At 31.7% G+C, this 26,264-nt stretch overlaps 5 protein-coding genes across 8 annotated transcripts in view; 2 read left to right on the forward strand and 3 right to left on the reverse strand.

The window, feature by feature from the left end:
- LOC101488325 (uncharacterized) overlaps nt 1-1,749 on the reverse strand; it is a 3,154-nt gene extending 1,405 nt beyond the window's left edge. Inside the window, exons 1-5 of the mRNA XM_073368925.1 lie at nt 1,618-1,749; nt 1,238-1,357; nt 825-981; nt 206-256; nt 1-34 (exon numbers count right to left, since the gene is read on the reverse strand). Of these exons, the coding sequence (XP_073225026.1) occupies nt 1-34; nt 206-256; nt 825-981; nt 1,238-1,347 (352 nt within the window). The 5' untranslated portion in view covers nt 1,348-1,357; nt 1,618-1,749. The remainder of the gene's footprint in view (nt 35-205; nt 257-824; nt 982-1,237; nt 1,358-1,617) is intronic.
- An 826-nt stretch (nt 1,750-2,575) lies between these two features.
- Nucleotides 2,576-9,928, reverse strand: LOC101488882 (uncharacterized). Of its 3 annotated transcripts, none has more exons than XM_004502264.4 (7): nt 9,783-9,928; nt 8,650-8,962; nt 8,434-8,542; nt 8,040-8,160; nt 7,135-7,884; nt 4,343-6,266; nt 2,576-3,362 (listed from the first exon to the last, which is right to left on the reverse strand). In XM_004502264.4, the coding sequence occupies exons 2-7, from the start codon at nt 8,843-8,845 to the stop codon at nt 2,929-2,931; spliced, it is 3,534 nt and encodes a 1,177-aa protein (XP_004502321.1). In that variant the 5' UTR covers nt 8,846-8,962; nt 9,783-9,928; the 3' UTR covers nt 2,576-2,928. The 3 variants fall into 3 exon arrangements, with proteins under 3 accessions (XP_004502321.1, XP_004502320.1, XP_073224531.1); XM_004502263.4 differs by lacking the exon at nt 9,783-9,928 and adding an exon at nt 9,429-9,761; XM_073368430.1 differs by lacking the exon at nt 9,783-9,928 and adding an exon at nt 9,335-9,761.
- Nucleotides 9,929-12,276: 2,348 nt separating this feature from the next.
- LOC101489435 (protein Iojap-related, mitochondrial) lies at nt 12,277-15,304 on the forward strand. The gene is made up of 4 exons (XM_004502265.3): nt 12,277-12,748; nt 13,047-13,134; nt 14,148-14,245; nt 15,004-15,304. The coding sequence occupies exons 1-4, from the start codon at nt 12,464-12,466 to the stop codon at nt 15,073-15,075; spliced, it is 543 nt and encodes a 180-aa protein (XP_004502322.1). The 5' UTR covers nt 12,277-12,463; the 3' UTR covers nt 15,076-15,304.
- A 4,825-nt stretch (nt 15,305-20,129) lies between these two features.
- LOC101489757 (3-oxoacyl-[acyl-carrier-protein] reductase 4) lies at nt 20,130-23,947 on the forward strand. Its single transcript, XM_004502266.4, has 11 exons — nt 20,130-20,487; nt 20,577-20,719; nt 21,333-21,386; nt 22,182-22,262; nt 22,336-22,381; nt 22,460-22,554; nt 22,640-22,672; nt 22,944-23,078; nt 23,157-23,250; nt 23,333-23,415; nt 23,655-23,947. The coding sequence occupies exons 1-11, from the start codon at nt 20,322-20,324 to the stop codon at nt 23,685-23,687; spliced, it is 963 nt and encodes a 320-aa protein (XP_004502323.1). The 5' UTR covers nt 20,130-20,321; the 3' UTR covers nt 23,688-23,947.
- Nucleotides 23,948-24,516: 569 nt separating this feature from the next.
- The window catches only part of LOC101490074 (uncharacterized), a 5,502-nt gene continuing 3,754 nt past the window's right edge, over nt 24,517-26,264 (reverse strand). Inside the window, exons 12-17 of one of the 2 annotated variants that reach the window (XM_073368874.1) lie at nt 26,197-26,257; nt 26,079-26,105; nt 25,928-25,969; nt 25,499-25,629; nt 25,278-25,404; nt 24,517-24,846 (exon numbers count right to left, since the gene is read on the reverse strand). In XM_073368874.1, coding sequence (XP_073224975.1) covers nt 24,694-24,846; nt 25,278-25,404; nt 25,499-25,629; nt 25,928-25,969; nt 26,079-26,105; nt 26,197-26,257 — 541 coding nt within the window. In that variant the 3' untranslated portion in view covers nt 24,517-24,693. The remainder of the gene's footprint in view (nt 24,847-25,277; nt 25,405-25,498; nt 25,630-25,927; nt 25,970-26,078; nt 26,106-26,196; nt 26,258-26,264) is intronic. The other variant, XM_073368875.1, reaches the window with a different exon arrangement.

The raw sequence follows: 26,264 nt of genomic DNA on the forward strand, positions 1-26,264 counted from the left end.
CAGCAGGAAGTTCAATTACAATTTGGTTCAGAACCTGCGAAAACCCAGTCATTCAAACTTGGTAAAGACACATTAAGATTAATCAAAACAAATAGAGATGTCATGGACACAACCAATATCATAGGCAAACAGGGGAAAAAATCTATGGCATTTCAAGTCTTGTGTTTGGCAAGAAAAAGAAAACTAATAGAACATCGCATCATACCTCTGCTTGACGTCCTGCTTGCAATCTTACACCAGTAGCATCATACATCACCTGCCAGAAGCAATATCTCACATCAGAAAACTCTCTCAACCTTATAAGCCAGTCATTAGCATTTGTTTCTCAATTCTCATCGTGTAACCTAGTTCTTTTATCGAGGGGCATCGAGTTTTTTCCTTAATAGTTAGTTACATAAAGTACAAACAAGTCTATTCCAGAATCCCTTCAAGTGCAGAGATGATTTAAAAAATGTAGATTGAACCCTTCATTACATCACACTACAATAATAAAGGATCAGTTAGAAATGCTTCAAAATAAGAGAATGATTGCATAAAAATATCCATGTTATTATATTTTTAAAATGAGAGACTAGTTGGATAAAAAAAAAGTTTCATGTTTTATTTTTAAAAAATTAACATGACAGGGACAAACAAACCTAAAAATGAAATTCAAGACAAAACTCTAAAATTCTGTTGCTTAACAAAGCCACAGGACAAAGAGCTGAGTGATTTGAATTGCGACTCAAATATTTGTCTAATTCTTACGTCGTTGTGTATATCATAATAAAAAACATCCAGAAAAACAAAATAAAACTGAAATGCTGATAAACAAAAAGTCATACAATGCAAGCTAGAATCAATGCAATGGCAAAAGTTGGTCCTCCAAATCCATCATGAAACCCAACTGCTGTAGCAAGAGCAGTGACAGTAGATGAATGAGAAGATGGCATTCCACCAGATCCAACTAATTGTTTTGGATCCCATCTTTTTTCCTTATACCTGCCAAATATTAATAATTAATATCCACAAAACATTAATAACACTCTTCAATTCTTAATTAAACACCAATTAGGCAATTTTTATTTTACTGTTCTATATCTAAAAAGATTTACAAAATTGCAATCATGTTCATATATCAATATCATTAGCTAAACCTAAACCTAAAAAATGATTCAAATTAAATAAATAAACCTAAAAAAAATTAATTAAATGTTAAAAAAAAAAGCACGAGAAAAGAAGGAAAAGGAAGACGAACCAGACGGTGAGGAATTTAATGGATTGAGCGATGGCGAAAGCAACGATGGCGGAAATGAGTGGGAAATTGCTAAACATTGAAGACGATGGCGTATCTGATATATTGTGCATCGGTTTCTCTCTGTTAATTAAACCAATTGAGTAAATTAATTGAATAATTAAATTTTTCTATAGTTGGGAAATGAATTCTCAATTATGTATTTGTTTTTGGAATGATATAAAAAATAGAGAGGAACAGAGTACAGTTTGAGATTAACGAAAGTGGTTATGGTTGTTATAATGGTGAAAAAGAAAGGTCTTAAATACGATACAATTCTGAAATGGTAGCTATGCTGGCTTTTGTATAATTCATCTAAAAATGAAATAGTTTGACTAACTAACGTTCTAAGCTTAGCTTTTCTAATGAAATGAAATCAATATCCTTCCATTTGTTCCATTCTGTATTACCATTTTCTTTTGCTCAACATGCCTTTTTATTTTAGCATATATCATACCATCTTCTTCTGTATTTTTTAATTTAAAATAAAGTAAAAAATTCCTTTAGAAGTTTTCTTTTATTTCCCATAATTTGTTTCCACTTGCATCGAACATTATTAAACGTAGATATATCTAATGCCAATATTCGACCTCGGACTCATCATTTTTCATATTCCTAGTAATTTAGCACCATCTGTAACGTAACTCAATAAATAAATAAAAACATAGACTACTGTTTAACTCTTGAAGTCGTAAGACATTGTCCCTTTAATTTATAATTCAGTAAAAAAATTAAATTAATTGTCGAAATCACAAAATTACTTTAAAAAAAATATAATTTATCATTATAATTTGTTTTAAAATATATAATTTACTGTTAAAATAGTTCGTAATCATTTTAAAATCATAGATTAAATTGAGTGACTTTTTAAATAGCAAAATAAAAATAAAATACACCAAAAATTGACTTTCCTATTGTAAGTATACTAGATAACAAAGAAAAGAAAACTTTGACGGCACGAAATCCCATTATTAAAAATTTGATATTATTTTCAACAAAAAGAGAATATCCATTCGTATTCTCACTTTCTTTGTTTAGATCGACATAAAGAAAATTAGGGGAAAAGGAACTATGTAAAGAAAAGTTTAATTGTTCATAAAATTTTGTTTTTTAATTAACCTTTCAAAATCAATATACAAATGTGCATTCATTCTTGAAATAAAGTCACTTGTTGTGTGATAATAAATTGTCTAACAATACACTTCACTTGTCCTGGACAAACACTTCACATGACTTGCATGTGGATGTTTGTTCATTCACTCACTCAAGCCAAAGGGAATAGAAAAATAGTAAGCAACAATGTAAACGAATATGAATGCTTTTCTACTTCACACTTCCTTTAATGGATCATCACTTAGCTGAGATGGAAATAACAAACAAGAATGCAGCAAGTGGAGGAGGCACAACCACAGACACAGCACAATCCTCCAAAATGCTTCTAACTAATAATAACCTAATGACAAAAAAAGGTTAAAAAAAATAACTTCACAATTATGTCAAACACAACGTGGCATTTGTTACAAAATATATATATTGGAACCAAAATAAACCAATTGACTATGGTTATTATTCCAATCAGCCTTTAAAATTAAAACCATAATCGTGCAATAACTTGGCTAAGATCTTGTATTATACGAATTGAAAGCATTTCACTCTCACATTATGATGCAATTGCACTTTGATTCAAGCTTTGGGGGCTTCATACTATCTACCTTGTTAGGAACCCCAACACCAACATTGTTTGTGAAAGATTCATCAATATTTTCATCATTCTCGGTCTCGTCAGAAGGGGTTTTGACATCAGTTTCCACCCTCTTCTGTCGAGTCTTCGGGGTTTTTAAGGCACGCCTGCTGACAGGTCGTCTGCGAACCTCCTTTCTGTCAGAAACGGGTTTCCCCAATAATGTTACTGTTGGTTCAGAACCTTCAAATGGATCAGAGCATTCCTTTTCCATTGCTGTTGTTGCAGCCTGATATGCTAGATCATGGATGATAGAACTGCAAAAAAGGATTGTATCTGTTGCCTCTTCAAGTGTCAGGCTTCTAGTGTTGCCTGCACCTTGACACTCCACTGTAACTGTTGATTCCTCTGGCATAAAGCATAACAGAACAGTTAGAAATTGGCCATTTAATTAAAAAAATTCCCAATAATCTTATGAGTGGCAATTAGAGGATATTATTACTATTTTTATTATTTTGAGAAAATTAAAGGAGATTGTCTACTTTTCTTAAAAGGGTGTGAGGTAGTTTTTTCGTGCTTATATGTGTATATATATATATATTTATATATGTGTATATCTATATATATATATATATCGATGTTTTATATATTAATTGCTTTATTTTTCAAAAGCATTATATATAAATTTTGACATATTTATATGTCAATTAGGGGAGCATGCATCTGCACACAATATAATATATTATTACCAATACAATAAATATATATAAACCGAAATAAAATTATATATATATATATACAATATAATATATTATTATCAATACTATCAATACAATATAATATATTATTATCAATACAATACAATAATATATAATATATTATTATCAATATAATATATATATCAATACAATAAATTATATATATCAATACAATAAATATATATAAACCTATATAAAATTTTAAATGATGTTTTTTTAAAAATCAAGACTAATAATCAAGACTTATTTATAACAAAAAATAATAATATCATCAATTTTAATAATGTTTTTTTAAATAATAATTATATTAAAACTAATATATTTTAACCGTGGTTTGAAACTTTAATTTATCATATATTAATATGTAAACAACATCATTTCTATTTTTTTAAAAATAAATTTATAAAACTAATCTAAATATAAATATTACTAATCTATATTTTAAAAATAATATATATATTTTATATATATATATATATATATATATATATATATATATATATGAGACCATAGGGAGTATTAAGTATGCAAAATGCATAATTTAGTGCCTCTTTAAGAGGAGAGGCTAATATTCTCATCTCAATAGTTATCAGTCTTTCAATTGAAATTTCAATACAGTAAATATCGTACCATTTCCATGGGACTCGGATGCATTGAGCTCTGCAACAGAAGCAGTGTGACAATGACTCGAAGGATTTCGAGCAGAAGGTACCCGAAAGTCATCGAGGGCACTCTTTGATACCAGGGACAGATCATCATTTACCAGGTCAGTATTATTTCCGCAATAGTTTTCCCCTTCAATGTCTGATTCTGTGATTGTAGAACAGTGGGCAATTACCAAAGCATTCAGTTCATTAACGTTAGCACCCTGCACATCATGCTTCTCATGACATGATAACTCTGGAGCCTTAACTGATGTTTCAATATTTGAGACACAACTTGCATTATTTGGATGGTCTTCAACATTTTCATATGAAATACAATCCCTAGGATTTGTAAATGAGGTTACTAAATTGTCATCGGGATGAACACAATCCTCCCGCGTTAAAATTTCTGAGCTGCAAGCATTATTTCCTCTACAATTATCATCATTTTCTAGTTTATCTTCCTCAACAGCAGTTGGATGGGTAGTAGTCGCATCAGCTACATCGGTCATTGCATTTCCTGAAGCTTGATTTTCTCGAAGAACTTGGGGTATCTCCTCCACAAGGTTATATTCTGTATTGCCGGAAGTTTCTCGAGTTGCAAGACCTACTTCATGGTGAGAATGGTTTGAAGTTATAGAGAAAGATGAACCAGTGCTTGGGGCCTTGATCCTTAAGTCGTATCCACAGTCCCCATCCAACTTCCTGCCACTCAACTGCCTGGGAATACGAAACTCTGTTTGTCTAGTAGAGCTAAAATCAGTCGATGGTGAGGCAGAATAACTTCCAGGTCTTGTCGAGCTTCTAATACTGTTTAAACTGTCTCTTGAAAGAGACAGGTCATCATAAGATATGGTTGTGGCGGTAAAAGTCCTGGCCCGAACTATAGGTCCTTTGTTGCTGCTGGACCTTTTCAGCAGTACAGAAATGCCGGTGCCTTCTGTGGGGTCCGTGTTCATATTTGGGCGATCATTATAGTGATACAACTGGTGATCCCCAAATTCGTCGTCATGCTTCTTGCAATCACCTCCCGATCCATTCATCTCTAGCTGGTTTGCAGGCATCTGCTCATATCCCTCCCTCAATGAACTTGGAATTGAACTGTTTTGTGAGTGAACCAGGTTTAGTTCACTGCATGAAGTTTCACTTTCCTCATAATCATGTTCGCCGAGGGGAAACCTTAAGTTACCCGTATCTGTCTCTTGAGGCAGTTGAGATACATCCCGTAGTTGGCTTGTTTCAGATAATGATTTTTCTTCTTTAGGCATGATTGCAGAAATCACCGAAGAACCTTCAGATACAGCCAACATTGTCTCAGGGAGGATGACTCTCAACAATGAGGTTTTCCTGCTGCATTCTGGACAAAGCTGAATATTGTTCTCAGCTTGACTAATGACTTGATAACAACAACCACATTGAGAACAGATTGCTGTATTTTCAAAACTACCAGTTTCAGAAATGATGTCTCTGACACGTGAAGTTTCTGAACTTTCATTGCCTTCGGCATCGATATGAGCATAGTAAACAGAATCCTCAGCTTCAGTTGCACCAAAAACATTCCTGGAGCCTCTGTTTTGCTTTTGCAGGATATCGACTGATTCCTCGTTGAGCTCATGCTTAATATTTTCATTTAATGCGTCAATGTTATCAAAGGCAAACACTTCTTCATGTAAATCAGGATATGACATCTTATCAGTTTCACTTGCCATATCATCTTGATTATGGTCAACCCCTGCAGTATCTAGAGCAAAAGTTGTAACTCGATCAAATGGTGTATGGCTGTTTGATGAGATGGAGGAATTCCTAGATACAAGGGAACGATGTGCAGAATTTGCTTTTCCAGCATAAAGGGTTGTACTAGGAACACTTGATAATAGTTGCCTGAACATGTTCTGAGGACTTTTTCTATCCTGCATGGCATTTTAACGATTAACTAACAAAAGTACGTAGATATTAAATGTGACTACTAAAAGAAATTGTGGTTAAAGGGAATGATGAGGGAGCATGGAGAATTACACAGGTTATACCAAATAGGATACCAAAGTTTCCTTGTTAACATTTACACCGAAACCACAAAGATGTATCTAAGTTTCAACCAATGGAAAATTCAGTTATATGCTATTGCTAGTGCAAGCATGTTATATTATACACACTACACAGGCCACCAAATAAACTCAATAATGGCTTAATAAGAATCCATGACTTAATGTGAATCAATTGGCTTGGAATAGTTGTCTAATCAAGTGTGATTTGAAAAATGAATATACACAGGTAAGAAACATGCATCTGAAATCAAGCATAAAAGGGGCAACTAAAAAATCGATAGTACTAAAGAATGGTAGGGGGAGAGTGTTGAAGATGTGTCATGGTTACTCCCTCTGCACTCAATTATACGCAAAAGAGTGCCTACATTTGTTAGATTCAAATATAAGCAAATGTTCTCTATCCACATTTTATGTTATTATTTCAAAAATACTCTTAATTGATTCCTTAATGTTGTGAGGCATTATAATTAGGAGTGGGTTAGTAAATATATGTCTTTTTTTTTTTACATGAAATCAAGAAAATTAAATACACTTAACTATCATTCTTAATAAGTGTGAAAGTAGATATTTTTGCTTATAAATGAGTCCAAAGGGAGTAGTACTACCTTAAAAGGCACTAATTCTTAAATGGTATGAAATTAAAAACTTCATGATTCCCTTCCAACAAATTGGCAGTAAACCCATACAGTGATGAGAAAGGAAATTGATTTAAGTGAATTAGATGACAAAATACCATTTGACGAAAAGCAGAGTCGAATGATTTTTTAGGAGCAGAATTTGGTGACACCATCCTGGGTGATTTCTTGGAAATAGCAGGAGTTCTACTGGTTGAAGATGAGCCATCCCTTCTTGAAGTCAATTTGTCTAAGCTACCCACTGGGATGGAGTGAAGAGAGTCTAGGTCATCATCACCAGATGATGCAACAGAACCTTTGCTGCGTGTGCTGAATCGGTCTCGATCATGACTATGCATGGAGCTACTGCTCCTAGAAGGAGTTGGAGACATCGATTGCCTGCTGGATTTGGAGGTGGACTCCCTGCCATTTCTGGATGCTGGAGATGAACCCCTCACATACGATGCTGGTCGGTCGGACAAAGAAGTCCGAAGATTGGGAGGAGCTTCAGAAGAGAAGCCAGGTATATTAGTTTGCCATGCCCTTATCTTTGGTGATGCAGAGTTTCCACGACTTGTCTTCACGGGTGAAGTTCCCCTAACTCCAGATGAGACAACAGAGCTGCTGGAACCAGTGCTCATCCTCCGCGGAGTAAAATTGGAAGACTTGGACGCAGGCGTCGTGGGCTTATTTGGAGGTGGTGATGGTCTTCTTGATGGAGTCGCATACCGTATACTTGAGGTTGGACTGTAATTTGGCACTGATGAAGGCCTTCCCCTTGCTTGCAATGTATTAGTTCCCGAACGAGGAGATGGACTTAAACGATTTGGACTTGCACTACCCCTACTGCTTCTGTAACTTTTTTCCATCTGAAACACAAGGGTATCCAACATATGATGAATGAGGAGTATAAGCTCAATTACATTACTTGAGATCGAAAAGAAAAAAAGAAGGTCTAAAGGAACTTTTCCTAATAATTTAACTATGCAGGAATCTGATAATACATACAGATTCAAAATCTCACCGTAGAAGATCTTGATATGGAAATGGCTTTACTCTGAGGCCTTCCTCTGCTTGAAACATTAGTTGGTGGGGGATCATCATCTAATGAAGGAAATAGTGGCGTATCTGGGGGTGTCAATAACCTTTAATGAATCATACAAACATTGCATCAGCGACTTAAGCAGTGATGACCAGAAATCAATTGACGCACATCGAAGTTAGTCTAACCACATCTATGCATTCTTAACATATAAATAAAGACAGTTCCAAACAGTTACAATCAACTCATGAACTTGAATTATCGTCCAACCACATGAATGATTATTCAATATTCATGTGAAATAAAAGGCAATTGCAAACAGTTAGAATCAGAATTATAACATTCGACGACAATACAAATAAGGAATATGGCCCACCAGTCATAATCATTTTTGTCGCCATCTATATTAAGCAAGTCACTAGTTTCTCGCCGACCAGGAATGGAGATTCCAATGTTGACATCAGAAAAATGCCTCAACTTTGTAGCTGTAAAATAATACCCAAGATAAATAGTAATGAATGAATGTATCACCCAAATGAAGCAACCAAATAAAGGCACATTATCTTCATAGGATATCATTAAAGAAAGTTACCGAATGAGTCTTCCAAGTCATCTGAAGACTGAAGCAAAAAACCATCTCTTTCTTTGGACTGCATTTCATTGAACAAAGCAAGATCGTCATCTTTCTCCCGGAAAAGTATTCCACTTTCGAGACTACGCCCCCGCTTGTGACCATCTCCTCTCGCCTCTCTCCCCGGAGAGTATCTCAATGCCGGGGAAGGTGGCATTTCCGCTACCCAATTTAGTATCAGGCAAGTGTTACTACCTCAACACCTCCAAACAAGCCACAAAATATAAAACTTTTCTGCACCCTACTGAGCACCAACCCATAATTTACCTCAAACCTACAACAAATTCAAGCCCCAACCATCACTTTCTTGGAAGAAAAAAAAACCTTTTTGGTTCATCATTTGGTATCTTCTATTGGCTCATTAGATTAATTTAACAGCTATTTCCAAATACACAAGATACACTGTCATCATACTAATTGTGACTGAGTCATAAAAAAAAACCTTATACTACTACCATATATATTATTATACAAATAAATAAAAGCAAATTCAATTTATTAAAATAGTGACTCGTTGGAAATAGGAAAAACTGTACCATTAAAAAAGCAATAATGGCTAAACATTCACAAAATGACCAAAAACAAAATTGACCCATGAAACCCTAAAAAATTTACAAGTTAGAGAGATCCTAATTATGGGACTCACAGTTAAAAGAATACCAAATTGAACTCGAAATTCATCTTCATAACACAATAAGTCACCATTGAAGTTGAAAAAGTAGCAACAGATCTTGACTTACCAAATTCGCACAAGTCAAATTGGTTCAACGCCAGCGTGGAAATTTGAAGAGTGCGCTTAAGATCCCAAGTATATGAAGAAGATAAAACAGAGCTTATATGCCAATTACAATGCGACGAATGTTGTAACAAACACTCGGATCTATAGCATTCATGGCTATGTCTCAGCGACCAAAGTACAGATCGAAAACTAGAATGATCCAACGGTTGCAACAAAAACAAAATAAAAATAAAAATTGTTCTATTCTTCTCTCTCCTCACAAATTCGTTTTTCTTCAAGTAACTTGTTTATTAAACGTTTAAAAAATACACACACTTTACAATTATAGACTGGATTTTAAGAATAAGAATAATACCAAAAACATGTGTTGTTGTTGTTGGATTTTGCTGCTTCCCTCTACAGCATGCATCCAATTTTTTTTAGTTTTTTTTCTTTAGCTTCTTTTTATTTATGATATTTACACAAATTAAGTAAGATATGTGAGTAAATGTACCTAGTATACATATATAATATAATTTTAAGGTATTTGCCAATATTGTATTACCAGGTAACCTTATCTTCAACGGCAAAACATGGGGCAAAAATCTTAGAAGGACAAAAATATTAATGCATAAAGTCGAGTCAAAAATTGCTAATCATAATTATAGAATCCAGTCTAAAATAAATCATAATTATAGAATCCAACAAATATTTGACCACTGTTATAAAAATATTCATTGTTCTCAATAAAACACTTTTGAAAAAAAGGAGATTCGTTTTTTTTTTTTTTTAAAAAAAAAGGAGATTCGGACTTTGGTGGTTACAGATAATTAAATAGCACAGCTATATAAAGGACAGTTTTATAAAATAAAGATACTAAATAACTATAGTTATTTTATTTTATAATGTGGCGATATAATACGTGTAACTTTTTTTATAGAATAATAAAATCCAAGTAAAATTATAGCAGTGTAAGAAAAAAGCTACTTTTGTATTTACTAAATTTATTAAAGTTGAGAGAAAATAGATGAAAATGATTTCCAATCTAATAGAAATTGACTTGATAGTGACACACATGCGCATGAAAGCTCAAATAGGTGCACATTCCGCTTCTAACGATTGAGCTTTAAGTATCAAACTCTCTTCCTATAATGGTTAACTAAATCAAGCTCATCCATAATAATAAAATATAAGTAAAAGTGAAAATTGGAAAGTTAAAATATATATTTAATTAAAATTAAATATATTAATTTTTAATTATCAATTTATTTATATTTAATTTTAAAATAATAATTAATAAATAAAATAATTTAGATGATAGAAAATTGAATAATCGTTTGGTGAGTATATTGATAGTTATTTTAACACTTCATATATATGAATTTGATGATTATAAAATTTATATAATCCCTAATGAAATGACATGTGAATGTAATGTGAGAAACCTCTGATTCCATTACTATAATCATACATAATTATCTTAAGAGTGAATAATAATAATAATAATATTCATTCGAGTGGTAAGAAATTCAGACTCTATAAATAAAGTTGTTAGAGGTTCAATTTTTTACTTTTTTTTTATTCAATCAAAACTTCACATTACAACCCTTGAATATAACTTGTCTCGACAAGCTCGTTTAGTTGGTATATTGTTAAATGATCTACTGTGAAAATATCTAAAGGTATATTAAGTGCCCCCACTATTAAATTGACCTTCGTGAAAATAATAATTATTTTTATTTTTAAAAATTGTGTTAATTTCGTATAAAAAATAATTTTGTCAATGTAAAATATTCATGTCAATTAAAAATTCTTACATCTACGTTTTCAAACAAAATATGACACTGCAAATTAAATTTAAAAAATATTTTGAGATGACAATGTTAAATTTAAAAAATGTTTTTATTTTTATTTTTATATAACTTAAATCAAAGTAGTCTTTATTTATGCAAGTCTTTTTCATATTTAAGTTTAAATTAATTTTTAAAAAAATTAGATATATTTTTAACCCTTTAAATATATAAACTTTTATTTTAGTTCCTTAAATTTTATGTTATTTTTATTTTTAAAAATTGTGTTAATTTCGTATAAAAAATAATTTTGTCAATGTAAAATATTCATGTCAATTAAAAATTCTTACATCTACGTTTTCAAACAAAATATGACACTGCAAATTAAATTTAAAAAATATTTTGAGATGACAATGTTAAATTTAAAAAATGTTTTTATTTTTATTTTTATATAACTTAAATCAAAGTAGTCTTTATTTATGCAAGTCTTTTTCATATTTAAGTTTAAATTAATTTTTAAAAAAATTAGATATATTTTTAACCCTTTAAATATATAAACTTTTATTTTAGTTCCTTAAATTTTATGTTTTCAATATTAATCTCTATTTTTTATTTAAAAGTATACGTTAAATATTTCAAATAATTTTTTATGATGACATATCTTTGGTAAAATTTTAAAATATTATTAATTTAATAATTTAACTATTTAATTTTGAATTTTCATATATTTATCTACATCTTTAAATTAAAGATTAAATTATTAAATTATTAATATTTTAAACTTTTAACAATAATATATTATTAAAAAAGTCAATTAGAACGATAAATATTTATAAAAACATATGACTAAAATTAATAATTAAAAAAAACTAAAATTCTAAATAAAATTATAAAAATATTAAAAATAAAAGTTCATATATTTAATCATTCTTTAAACTATAGAATATTAAGAAGACTGTATATTTTTCCTTTAATTAAGAAGAGTATATTTGTACAACCATGATTATAAATATAAATAATTTACTTAATAATTATTTTGGTCCCCATAAAAAATGGGTCAAGAGTTTAGAACCAGTTTTTATCGGTACAGACCCCGTGACCCGAAACACTTTAGGAACCTAATCCGCAATTAAACCCCGTCCCTCATTGCCTCCCACCACCGTTCAATACTTCCAACACCACCGTCAAATCCACCGCGCGCAAGTGAGATCGCAACCGGTAGCAAGAAAAAACAGGTCGGAGTTAGAACAATTCGGTGCGCACTCCAATGTTGGCACTTCTGCGAGCTCGTTGTGCGTCGAATTTTCACACTCTTCTTCAACCATGGAAGCTAGGGTTTTCCTCTCTGTCTACTACCATCAACATTGACGGCGGCGTCAGTAAATGCGTCCTGGATCTTCAAGAGATCGAGAAGGTTTTGACGGACGTTAAAGCCGATGACGTGAAGGTTATACCAGTTCCCGAACACTGCGATTGGGCTGATTATATGGTACTTGCCACTGGCAGATCAACCTGGCATGTAAAGAATATAGCTCAAGCCCTAATTTACAAGGCATGTTCGTTAGTTTCTTTTTTTTCTCACCCTATTTTGTATTTATCTCTGTCCATTAAACTATGCGATGACATTTGACAGTTTTGTCTACTACCAAATAGTGGTTTGTTCTAATTTCGTCAAAATTATGCTATGCTATAGCTAATATAGTGCGACTATAGACATAGTCCCCATTTGACAACACTGTGTGATGATTGATTAGATTAAAGTACTTCTGGGTTTTAAATTTTCTGGTTGAACTTTAAAAAACTGAATAGTCTTTTTTGTCTTTTGCATTCTAATAGTTTTGTTTGACCAGGCTAAGCAGAAGCAGAAAGGAGTTGAGCGAATGATGCTACCTAGTGTGGAAGGGTCAGAGGGTGGAAAGTGGATTGTCATTGACTCTGGTATATGATGATTTTTATAATCTTTGTTTCACATCCATTCATTTTGTTGAATTTGAAAAATCCACTAAATTTAGCAGAACCCTGTTGCTGCAAAATGATAGTAATCATAATGACCTGTAATGTGCACATCATCATCATTCACTACATTCTTAGTTGAGGGTGAGACTGAGAATTGTTCTCTCATTATCAACAATAAACCAGTATGCAAATACTTATGCGGCTTAGAGGATGATGTTTTTCTATATCCTAATTAATTTCTTAGTAGTTAGTTAGGTAGTAATAAGTAATGACTATATATGCAGGTTAGACACGAGTTAGGATGCTGACTCTATGGCCAAATATAAATTAACAGAGTGTAACCTTGTGTGTATAACCACATACCAATATGATGTCCAATCGATGGTTAAGATACTGATTTTATTGTCAATGTCGTGTCAGATTCTGCCTTCTGCATCCTCTGATTTTCTCTCCACACTCTACGTGGTTATTCCATGGAATTTGTGGCTTCTAAACCCATTCTTGACCTTCAGAATCCTTACTTCATCTAAAGTCCTGTACTTATTCTCGTCTTTCCACCCTTGAATGGAGAGAATCACCATTCTCGGGTATGCAACGTGTGCATGACCCTCTTATCAAATAATAAACTGAAGAAATTTTTGGATTCTTCAACTACTATGTCATTGTTGCTTGATCCTTTGTATCCAGTGGGAATGCTGCAATTCAACAAACCTATCATGGGCCACTTGCAAAGTTCACTCCTTCCATTGCTTAGAGCAGCATCAAAGAAAAGGATCTCAATATTATTTGATTTTGGGTTATAATAGTTTTTTCCCTGCCATTTTTGGTTAAAGAGTGAAGAATAAATTATCTAACAATCTCTGGTGGAGGATAATGTATGATATTCTGTGTTAGTGACTACTTCTGTTTTTCCGTTATAAAAAACTTGAAATTAGTTGTTTGGATTGATTCTATCCATGCCTTGTTTTCCATACTGATTCATTTCTTTTGTTCAGGGAAAGTGATAGTTCATGCACTTGATGAAAAAGCAAGAGCTTACTACAATTTGGAGAATCTTTGGACCCATGGGTCAATTCAACATGAGTCTACTGAGGTAAATATATGCCTAACTTACAGTGTTCCAAAAAAATTGGTTTTGTTCTAATTTATAGGTTTAATATATAGTACATGAGATTTGATGTTCAAAAAATCATTTTGGAAGCAGCTAATTTACATTTGCATTAAGTGTGCTTGTTCTATCGAGAACTGTAGCCAAAACATTATGCAACTTTGCACTGTTATTGTTCTTGTGAAAAACTACTTCAGTTGCATTTTTCGGATTTTGTTAAAAGCTACTTTGTGCAAGTTTTTACCGACAAAGTGTCTTGGCTGCTAAGTTGGCTGGCCCAAATTTGGAAACCATATTTGAGAAAACAAAATTTACAACTTCTATGTCTCTAGTCTGAAGTGACTCTTCACTTCATTCATTACTTACAATATATATTTGATACCCCACCCCAAGTCTCTCTATGACTGGATTGAAATTAGAAGACTTCAAGATGATGCTGGCTACTGGGCAAGCCTTTAGGCCTTGTTGGTACTTGGTAGGATGTTCTTGTCTTGGTCTAGTTGTGATTGAGAGTGATTCAAAATAGTATGAGAGCGACTGCCATCCAGAAATTCTTCTTGGAGGAGGCCTTAGGCACATTTGAGCCAGCTCTCATCTGGCTAGCCTTGTGAGTAGTTTGTCTTGGGTCAGTAGGGCTTGGTGAATTACAAATATAATTCTTTATAATAATAATTATTGTGTCATCTTTAGGAAAATTTTGCGGCATGACTGATTTGAATGATCTCCTCTTTTCTATGATTTAGGATTTACAAAAAGTTTTGGTGAAGGTCCGGCGGAAAAACAATTCCAAGAAACCTGCCCAAAAGAATGCTTAATTGGTGTTTCGATGAAAGAGAGCTGCAGATAATGACCATTAAGTACATTTTATCTTACGCATCAGATATAAACAATAAGTAATTTGTAAACAGATCGGCAACTTATCTGGCATTTTACTTGTTCCGAATAGAAATTTTGCCTGCTTGTTTGCTGCAATGTTATAAAGTTTGGAGGATGTAAAGTTGAAGTTTTCAGGTTATCTACCTAGAGCTGTCTTTCTTGTTTTCAGTTGTGATTTTCACTAAAAATCGGAGCATGATCTTTTTTACTATTAATAGAGAAATTTTATGAATCTCTCTTGAACAGCGAACACCAATTTTCAAAAACCATCCGTGTTGTTAGTTCAATCAACAAGTTACACTTTCCATATTCATTGGTGTTAAACAAATGTTAGTGGCGAGTGTTTGTTACATAGGTGAGTTTACATAATATTAAGTTTACGTATGTAGTAAAATAAGTTTACTAACAAAAGTGTTAAACAAATAAGAAGTGGATTCAATTTGGTCTCAAAGGATGTGAAAGTAATTTTTCATAAGAAATATCTCAATTATAAGAAGAAAAATAAAAAATATAAATGACAATGAATTTATTTATTACTAACATTTTATAAATATACTATTTATACAATAAAAGCATCTTAAACGTCATAATTTTTTTAACAAATGAGATGAAAAAATTCTTTAATTTTTTTTTTTTAAATAATTGGGACAGGAGGTAACATATATATAAAAAATAAAGTAGTTACAAATGACAAATTCAAAAACAAATTATATTTTTCTTTATGTTGTCATTAATTATAGATATATGCACCCAAAAAAATATATAATAAGGGATTTTGATAGCGTGTACTCAGGATTTTTGTTAAGAATCAATAAATACAAATTTTGTATTAAAAATAATTTTTTTAAACTTTATTAATTGAAATGCAATTTTCAGGCCAATTTTATTCATCTTACAGTGAATGTATATCTTTATTTTATTTTATATATATGAAAATAAATTATAAATAAAAGAAAGAGATTAATACTCCCTCAGACTTAATTTATAAATAATTTTTTCCATTTGTATATTAAGAAGTCTTGATTTTATGTAAAAGTTGGGTTGGTGTGGCCAAAATAACCCCGATCAAAAACTCAATCACTTTCTGTTTTTTGTCCGCACGACGTACAATAAATGCAAGCCTTTAAAACTTCACTTGTATAAACAACTAATAATGTGACTTTACAAATCACAAATGAATGGAGTACTTGCAGTAAAAAATGCCACCGAATATTTCTAGGGAGTCTTCCACTTTGTACTATCACTGCTCTTTGATTGAAATTGCTTTTCTACGTTCGAAATCAGATTTCTTGCTGTGGATGGTTTTGACACATTCACGTAGGGGTGGCACAAGTTGGTTTTCTGCAACAAGAAAAAAAAAATTCAAACTAATGAAATCTGCAGAGTTGATTTAATTCGATTTTATTTGTTTTTTTATAATTAGATCTGAATGAAACTAAACTAATCATATACAAGTTGGTTTGGTTCAAGTGATTAGATTTAAAAAAAAACAAAATGATAAACATTTCAATTTTTTGGCATAATAAAAAAAGAATATACAAGTGTAACAATTATTTTAATTTCTTTCTCTAAAATAAAATTTGAAATAACTGCAACCTCATAAATTAATTATCTAAAAGACTAAAACCAAATATGCAATAACATTACATAATTTGGTCCTCTAAAACATAATTTGGAATAATATAGTCCAATAACAACCCAAATTAAAATACAAAACAGATAGTATTGTATTAAATTAAACTAAAATTTAATTGACTAGATTCTACATGATAATTTAAATTACAAAGAAAAATAACAACAATCCAAAGTAGACACTACAGTACACTTGAATGATAAAAATCTGAAATACAAAAAATAAATAAACAGTTATAAATTATAATATGAAATTTATTTCCAAGTTGAACAGATCAAATTAAATATAACCTTAGATTGCATTCTTCATTCATGTCATGTCATATGTATTAACTCCAACACTACTAATATGTAATCTAGCAATTTCTAAAAATGGAAACACACAATCCACAATAAATTAGTTTGATAATATAATAAACTATAATAACAAATTGGACAAAAATGAGAGTTCAGTTAAAATCAACTTTCATACCTACTTCAAGTTGTTGCACTTAATCCATTTGTGCTCTTAAATCAATTACCTTTGGTTTTCTTATCCAATTTTGGGTACAAATCAAAGTTTCAACAATAGTGGAACTTAAACTACTACGAAATGAATCAAGTATGCGTCCTCGTGTACTAAATGCAGAATCGGATAACACTGTAGCCACCAGAATAGTCAATATATCTCTAATTAAGCGGGAGATGGCATAATATTTTTTAGATTTCTCTTTCCACCACTATAAAATATGAAAATAATTTTTTCTATCTTCAACAGCAGACTCAATATACCTATCCAACTCATTCTTTTGCACGTTTGTTTGTTACACTACTAAACTCACTTTCATAACTAAGAATGGGATATTCCATCACATAATGCTCAAACAATTTCTTAACAAGATCTTTTAATGTTTTCAACATATATTCGTTTTTATCACTGTCATACATCTTAGTAAAACAAAATTTAATATATTCATACTAATAATGGAGATCTAGAAAACAACCACAAACAAAAGATAGTTTATAATATTACTATCTCAATACTTGTTAAACTTCACTTGCATATTTGTTGTTATCGTCCTCAACTTTTCATCCTCACTATTAGTCCATTTCTTTAATGACTTATGAATGTCACACAACTTTTTGAAGAATGTATTAGATGTAACATGCAATGAACTATAAAAAAAAAGTTGCATCATAAAAAATCTTTAAAAAATTCACAAACATAAGTGCATGTTCCCAATCAAAATGATTAGGAATACCTACTTCTTCATTAGCAAGAAACACAAGAAATGAATTACCTTGATATCGAAGTCGATTAAATGTCTTTTCATATTTCACAGCAAATTCTACATCAGATAGGTAGAGTTTCAACGAGTTTGAACATCAAGAGCTATCATTGTCTTACTATCTATATTACACTCTTTTGCACACTTTTTAAAACTAGCAAGCCTAGTCAGATATGTCTTAACAAACTTGCAGACAACCATTATCTTTTTAATAGATGAGTCGATGGTAGTTAAGTCATCGCTAACAATCAAATTTAAAATGTGAGTGCAACATCTCATATGTATGAACTCACCCTTTAACAAACTACGACAATTCCAATCATTCGTCCATCTAACTAAGTATGTGATAACAACAATATTAACACTTGCATTATCAACAATTACACAACAAAACATTTTTTATCCTCTAAGAATTCAAATTTTGTATTGGTGCCCAATAACTTGTGGTAAGGGAAATCATTTGTTTATTCGCATATAATAAGCTTTTCAACTTTTATTTCTCATCATTATACAAAAGAATGCAATCTTTAGCAATCATAACACGACAAATATATTTAAATCTATGACAAGCCACACTCATAAAGTATTTAAATCCTTCATTTTCAATATGTTTAAAAGCAAATTCATCCATAACTATCATATTTGCTAGGGCTGAACGAGTCATATCTTGGTTAAATTCAACAAGCTTAAAACTAACAGTGTTGTTTGGGTCATTTTCACAATCATTTCCTATAGTAAGTGTTTTTTGTTTCTTATCAACTACCCTATTTGGATTTTTAAGGCAAATCTTATAATGCTTATTCATGTTAGTGGTTCGATGACTTGAACTATTGCACGCGGTAGTTTTTTTACAATAATTACATTCAACCCTATTTTTATTCTCTGTAAAGTGCTCCCAAACTGAAGAAGGAGGTCTACTAGGTTTTCATTTCAATACCTCTTATTGTGCAACCAGTTCTAGTTTTAGAATTGAACCTTCTACCGCTCCTTGTTGTGTTGCAATTGCTTTTGAAATTGAAACTGAAGTGCAAACACTGCCACATTCTCACTTTGTGAATTACTTCCTTTATAACTTCCACTTTCACTGCCACTTGCCATTTGCTCAACTTAAAATTATCTAAAAACTCAAAATAATATCTTAGTTTAGTGAATGCAATATAACTATATTTTTTGGGTTCTAAAGAGTTTAACAGTAAAGCTAACACACTAAATGTGGAGACAACAATCAAAATAGAAAACAATCAAAACATAAAAAGGAAACAATAATCAAAATAGAACAATCAAAGTACAATAAAATAGAAAATAACAATCAAAATTTTATTGAATGTACAATAGGAAAGTAATCAAAATAAAAAGAAAAAAACAACAAAAAAGAATAAATTTTGTTCTTCAATTGAGAGAAACAAATTGCGATATAAAAAAATCGAGACAAAGAAACGAATAGGAGGTCAAGACGGTGAGAAACGGTCGAGACATGAAAATTAAGGAGTTGCGAGATAAACAGAGAGCGAGGTCGGCGACACAATTAAATATTTAAATATCACTACTTTCAATCAATCAAATTAATTAGAATAAATTAGATTTTGTACTTAATTTTTTTAATAAAACTAATTATTTTATGAAAAAATTAAAAAATATATGTTGTGAAAGTAAAATTATTTTACATTGATATATAAAGAAAACTCACTAGCAATATACAATTATTACACACATTGAAAAAAAAAAAAAGTGTGTATTTTCTAAAATAAATTTTCTTTATTACCGAAAGGACACATGTACACTGGAGATTGTATTTTTACTAGAAAAAACCAGCACAACCTTATATTAATACTAGTAAAAATTAAGATCTTATAATAATTGTAGCGAGCCAATAGTAATTAGTACTCATGAAATGCAAGTTCACTAATTTTGAAAAAGAAAAACAACAAAAGAATCCAAGTTAATTCGATGTTAATTGTAACAATTTTTAGTTAAATTTTATTTACCCAACCTCAAACTATCGTAACATATTCGTTAAAAAATAAATGGCGAACTTTACAGTTATACCCTTTGTAATAATGGTTCACTGGCTTTAGCTTCTGCTTACCCAACTGAGAACAAAGCACAGTCACACTTCGTTTGTATCGACTTTTCAATAACACCGTTCTCACATTCCGGAGCTCCCGAAGCACTAACAAACACATCAATTCCAATTTAAAAACTCAACGAACAACATTTCCTCTTCTCTTCATATATACTCTCTGGCTCCTTCCATTTTCTCTTCTGCTCGCATTTTCAGAACGACAATGGCTTCTCTTACCGGATCCAATTGTGTCGCTCTTCGAACTGCAAATTCCGCCGTCGCCGCTAACCGTAAAATCGGTCAGATCCGGCAATGGTCTCCGATTTCGAATAATCTTCGTCCACTTTCCGGTCTTCGCTGCAGATCGAATACTTCGTTTAGCTCCAACGGTATTGATCTTTTTTTTTTCTTTCTATTCACTTCGTTTTTCATTCAATTTTTTTTCCAGTTTCGGTAATTCGAGAATGTACAATTTCAGGTGTGAGAGCACAAGTTGCTACCCTGGAGGAAGCGGGAACCGGAGCAGCTCAGAAAGTGGAATCGCCGGTTGTAATTGTAACCGGAGCCTCCAGAGGTATTGGCCGTGCAATTGCATTGTCGTTAGGTAAAGCAGGTTGCAAGGTTAGTCGGTTCGAAACATTGAACATAAATTGATAATGAACGTTTATTTTTGGCGAATTTTAAATTGTATGTTTCGATGCAAGTTTTTGCACGCTCTATAGTAATTTTTTCAACGTGTTCACGAATCATTTTCTTCTGTATTGCGATTTATGTTACTAATACTATATTTTTCTTCCCCCCAAATTTCTGTCACAATAATTGGCATTCCATGTAACTCTCCTTTGGCTCAGTTTGGATTAGCTTTCTACTTATAGGAGTTTGTCAATTAAAATAAGATCATAAGTTTATAATCCTTTGTTTCCAAAAAAGTTATCGTGGGTTTATAAATATCTATAGAGAAGTTTTGTTTTGACATATTAATAGAGAGGTTGAACTAGAGAGTTTTTGAACAATTGAGACATAGAAACTAATTTCAACTTACATTAGAAGTTTATTGAAACTCATAGTTATTACAAAATTCTTTTAACATTACTTTTACAATTGCTTTTGGAAAAATTTATCAGAGTAGGTGTTTAGTCCTTGTAATGGAATCAGCATTGTTTACATTTCGGTAATGCCTTCTGTGATTTACTTTTGGATCCTGATGTTCGATTACATGGACTTTATATTGCAGGTTTTGGTCAACTACGCAAGATCATCCAAGGAAGCCGAAGAGGTTTCCAAGGAGGTAGAAAACTGCTTTCTGAAATTTGTGTGATTCTTTGTTTGTTCGTTGTTGCCATCAATGTTACTGTTTTTGTGCCAATCTAATTTTAGCACGACGATTAAGGTTTATATACATGACTGAAAATTCGTGTTGTTACTTTCAATCTGTAATATTTTTATTCATAGGCAATTTGCTGTAGAAACTTTTTTTTAATATAATTGTTAGTATGTTCATTGTGCCCCAAATTTTTGTTAGGATTATAAACTTGGTGGTGCTGTGCTAGATGATTGCCTCTACAATTTATAATTTTTGTAAATATGATAATTTTTCCCCAAGGAGAAAGGAGTATCAAGTGCTATAGTTCTAAGAACTTGTATATCAGTGCAATGTGTATATATGATAATTCACGTTGTTGTTTCCCAATTCCCAGCCAAAGTTGTTGATCATAATATGATTTTTTTTCCTAACTGGAGTTTCATGGCCTTCTACTTTCATGCTCTATGATTTGTTCTTTACAAAGTTTAGGTGAAGGTGATAAAAAAGACAATTAATGTTAATGACTCAGTTTCTAAAGAAAATTACCACAGTTTTTCCTTATATAAATTTGTAGTTTTCCATAATTTTAACCTTGCACTTTATAACTTATTTTTGTCGGTTATAGTGTTATGTTATTTTGACCCGTGCTTGATGACATTTGTGGTTTATTATTCTAATGATGTCAGTTCTTTGTCATGTGTATTATTTTCGCATTAGTGTTCAGACTGTTTTATAGGGATTGACTGGATTAAATTAATTTGTTTGATTATTTTTTTGTAGATTGAGGCACTGGGTGGGGAGGCTTTAACATACGGCGGAGATGTTTCTAATGAAGCTGATGTGAACTCTATGATTAAAACTGTGAGCAGCTACTCTTGAATTATTAGATTGATCTTATTCTACCTTTGCTGCTTTATGACTTTCACATCTGTAGGCAGTGGATGCTTGGGGAACTGTTGATGTTTTGATAAACAATGCAGGTAAGTTGAAAAATTATTGTGGTTGTGCTGCCCTCTCTCTTTTCCCTCATACTCAAAGTAAAGATTTTATGGTTTTAGGAATAACTAGAGATGGTTTGTTGATGAGAATGAAGAAATCTCAGTGGCAGGAGGTTATCGATCTAAATCTCACTGGTGTTTTTCTTTGCACACAGGTGAATATGTTCAGAATGAGTTTGTGTTAAGTATAAGTTTTTCCTTTTCTTTTAAATTGGATCTGAGATTGTTCATTTTTTCCAGGCAGCTGCTAAGGTTATGATGAAGAACAAGAAGGTGACAACAATTTATTATTTTTTCCTTCCTTTTATATGATTATTTTTATAGGAACCCTTGGAGTAATAAGTTTTCCTATTTAGGAATAATGGACTATTAAAGTCATTAATTGCTCCTACAGTATAATATTTTTTTTTCTTTTGTAATGCCCAAGTTTCATTGTAATTTTTGTAGTAGTTATTATTGCTCCCTTTATTTCATGACTTGCAAGATGACAGTTATCTGTTGCCAAGCTCTCTGCTTTCAAATGTTGATACTTGTGTTTTTGCAGGGAAGGATAGTCAATATTGCATCAGTTGTTGGTTTGGTTGGCAATGTTGGACAAGCCAACTATGCTGCTGCAAAAGCAGGAGTAATTGGCCTGACAAAAACTGTTGCTAAGGAATATTCTAGCAGAGGCATCACTGTAATTTTCTAAAATTATGCATTTCTTCTTGATAATATCAATTGATGAGTATAGCTAAAACCCTGTTTTTCTTGCAAGGTTAATGCCGTTGCTCCAGGATTTATTGCATCTGACATGACTGCTAAGTTAGGAAAAGACATTGAGAAAAAGATTTTGGAGACAATTCCATTAGGTGAACACAAGAAATACTTCATTAAAGTTGTAATTTATTGAGATGTCAACTACCTAACTTATTATTTTCGCATTGGATTCAGGACGATATGGTCAACCAGAAGAAGTTGCTGGACTGGTGGAATTCTTGGCCCTTAATCAAGCTTCCAGTTACATCACTGGCCAGGTCATTACTTAATTGATCTTGCAGATGAGTTCTTTTTGATTTGTACATTATTTAATACATTACATAAGTATCTGAATCAAACTTAGCTGCCACCTCATTGAAACTCACAATTTAAGACAAAACTCAAATTTATGGTTGAATCTGATAACCTGTCCTATCGTGTTAGGGTTCTATTATATATGTTATTTTCAGGTGTTTCTTTTTCTGTACTTATTTAGACTATAATTACTGTATTGCAGGTTTTCACCATTGATGGAGGCATGGTGATGTAAAACAGTGATGTTTTTCCATGTTAATCTGAGCTTCTGCTCCTAAATCACAGTTCATCCAAATGATTTTCCTCTGATTCTATACGGTGATAGTTCGTTCTTTGTTGAGTGTTTGCTTGAGCTCTCTACCTTGTGATTTATAGTAGATTTTTAGTTGAGCTTATATTCATGAAATCAAAGGTGTTTTAACAAGGTCACGTTAGCAGAAAAGGAATATTATTACATATTTTAAGCAATTCGGTTGCTTTGAGGATTTGCTTTTCCTTCCTAGATGTTCTCTGCTGGTAACTGGATTAATTTTGCACTTTTCATTGTTATCTGATTATACGCTATAATTAAACGTTAAAAGGTAAATTTTTGAGCCAATTACTTAAGGATTATTTAGTTTGAGATAATAATTTTACTTTAATTTTAGTTATTTTAAAAAAAATCAAGATTAGTTTTACTAATTTTCTTTCAACGTCTAATATTAGTATTTAGGATTATTAATATTGTTAAGGATAGTGGTCAAATCTCAACCAATAGCCAATTTACTTTTATTTTTCTTAAAGATTAAATTATGTCTCACAATTTTACTTATGAACTAAAATGACTAATTTACATGTCAGAATGAAAAGGGAAAACTAGTCGGAACCTCATTACATGTGCACATTTTGATGTTCGTACTAAAATTGTGTATTCTAGTTAGTGCCTTGCTCTTATTTTCCTATAAATACGGTGTTGATGTCAGTCCATAAAAGCATCACAACATGTTTCTATACATACGCTATGCGAAATGAAGCATTTTTACAAGGTTTTCGTTGTTAGACTAGCATCTTATCAAGTCAAAATCTGTAATAAGAATACATAATACATATCTCTGTTTCTTTTTCAAATTTAATTGAAGAAAACTGAGACAATGATGTTACAAAGGTGCCCGAGTTTCTAAAGCAAATTTTCTATGCATCAGGGGCGAGCTTATGGTGTGACAAAAAGTCACCCAAAAAAATTAAGGGTTCTAAACAAATATTCATATGCCCATAATTGAAACGTTAAATTTGTCGGGACCCCCACTGTAATCAAGCTCTACAAAAGTACCTCCTCCTTCTCCTTTGGCTAATCTTCCCGGATTAACGGCAATGCATTTCATGCCATTTATCTCGTCGCTTTCTTTATTAAGAACCTGTGCAATGAATAGTTATAAGTTAATTTTCTTTTTCATTTTTATATTAATTTTTTTATAAAATCCCATTGAATGAAATAAAGAATTGTCATTTAACGTTTCTTAGTTAATCCAACAACTTATTTTATAAAAAATTTAAAATTGCTAGTTTTTGCCAAACAAGGTTTAAATATTTTTCATTTTAAAAAAAATTATATTTCACTTCATTTTTTCAATTATTAAAGACAAACTAATTTATGTGCTTTTATTATCTTAAAACACCAGTTGAAACTAAGAAAACATTTTTCTTCTTCATTAAAACAGCCTTTGTTTTCACTTTTAATTTTAATTATGAAACAATGTCTTCGTTTATTGTTTAGAAGATTTGCTTGAAAAAGATAGTGTTAATTATCTAATTAAAAGTGAAAATTGATAATGAAAACATAGTTTACCTTGACAAAGTACTTGATGTCCGAAGGTAAGATAAGGACATCTGGAACCAATGAGAGTTGAAGAGTTTCTGGCGTCAGAGAAAAGTCCAAGGGAACACTTTCTGCGGGTGGGTAAAGTGGATAGAAACTGTCTCAAAATTGAAATACATCAATTGTTTGATCCGTTTCTGATGATTGCTGAACCTAACATCAAGCACAAAAACAAGATAACACAGTATTACCTTTGCTGATTAAGAATATGGTTTGTAAGTCTACTCAGGCGATCAATAGGCTTCCCATCTGCTGCAATTCGTGATATCTCCTCCCCACTGATCTGCTTGAGAACATCCAAAGTGCAGCAACCAACTTTGACCTGAAACCCAATCCTTGATCAAAAAAAACTTTTCTGCAGAACCAGCAACTTACAAAACCCTTTATTTATAAGTTTTTGCTTCTTTTGTTTGTAAAGAAAACCAGTCATTGGCAAAAAGACCCTACAAAAATCTCCTTTAAGTTTAACATACAGTGTACAGCAGATGCAAGAGTATTATTGACAAATCAGAACTAGAAGTTTCTCAATCTATAGTAAGATTTCCTAATCAATATGCTTATTGTGTGTCAGACAGGTTTTTCATTTACAGAAGCCTATATGTACGATGTGGAGCTCATACCTCATTTGCCTCAAAGATTCCAGGATTAGTGAGACTGGATATCTGATAATAAAAGAAAATAATTATGTAAGCATCAATGCCAATAGTGAATGATATTTTGCTAGCAAATGGTTCTGAAGATTAATTCCTAAATGCTTTAAAATCATTATACCTGAGGTAGACTGATATCAAATGCAGGCTGCAAAAACAAATTATAGAAATCATTTTATGGATCTTTGGTTTGAGTAAAACTAATACAATGACTAATGAATCTAGATATTTATCATTACCTGAGGAAAAACAAAATCATGGTTAGCGTCCCGTATAGATGGTACAAGGAGAACACGCACTGCTGAAC

This window comes from Cicer arietinum, chromosome 5, assembly GCF_000331145.2.
Source record: "Cicer arietinum cultivar CDC Frontier isolate Library 1 chromosome 5, Cicar.CDCFrontier_v2.0, whole genome shotgun sequence".
Lineage (NCBI taxonomy): Eukaryota > Viridiplantae > Streptophyta > Magnoliopsida > Fabales > Fabaceae > Cicer > Cicer arietinum.

What these genes read in the sequence shown, in the direction of transcription:
- LOC101489757 (XM_004502266.4), top strand. Translation starts at nt 20,322, where the DNA reads ATGGCTTCTCTTACCGGATCCAATTGTGTCGCTCTTCGAACTGCAAAT. An exon ending in TTATGATGAAGAACAAGAAG is followed by an intron (nt 22,673 to 22,943) that starts GTGACAACAATT and finishes GTGTTTTTGCAG; the next exon opens with GGAAGGATAGTCAATATTGC. An exon ending in TTTGGAGACAATTCCATTAG is followed by an intron (nt 23,251 to 23,332) that starts GTGAACACAAGA and finishes CATTGGATTCAG; the next exon opens with GACGATATGGTCAACCAGAA.
- LOC101489435 (XM_004502265.3), top strand. Translation starts at nt 12,464, where the DNA reads ATGTTGGCACTTCTGCGAGCTCGTTGTGCGTCGAATTTTCACACTCTT. An exon ending in CTCAAGCCCTAATTTACAAG is followed by an intron (nt 12,749 to 13,046) that starts GCATGTTCGTTA and finishes TTGTTTGACCAG; the next exon opens with GCTAAGCAGAAGCAGAAAGG. An exon ending in GTGGATTGTCATTGACTCTG is followed by an intron (nt 13,135 to 14,147) that starts GTATATGATGAT and finishes TCTTTTGTTCAG; the next exon opens with GGAAAGTGATAGTTCATGCA.
- LOC101488882 (XM_004502264.4), bottom strand. Translation starts at nt 8,845, where the DNA reads ATGCCACCTTCCCCGGCATTGAGATACTCTCCGGGGAGAGAGGCGAGA. An exon ending in TGACTTGGAAGACTCATTCG is followed by an intron (nt 8,543 to 8,649) that starts GTAACTTTCTTT and finishes ATTATTTTACAG; the next exon opens with CTACAAAGTTGAGGCATTTT. An exon ending in CCATATCAAGATCTTCTACG is followed by an intron (nt 7,885 to 8,039) that starts GTGAGATTTTGA and finishes CTTGTGTTTCAG; the next exon opens with ATGGAAAAAAGTTACAGAAG.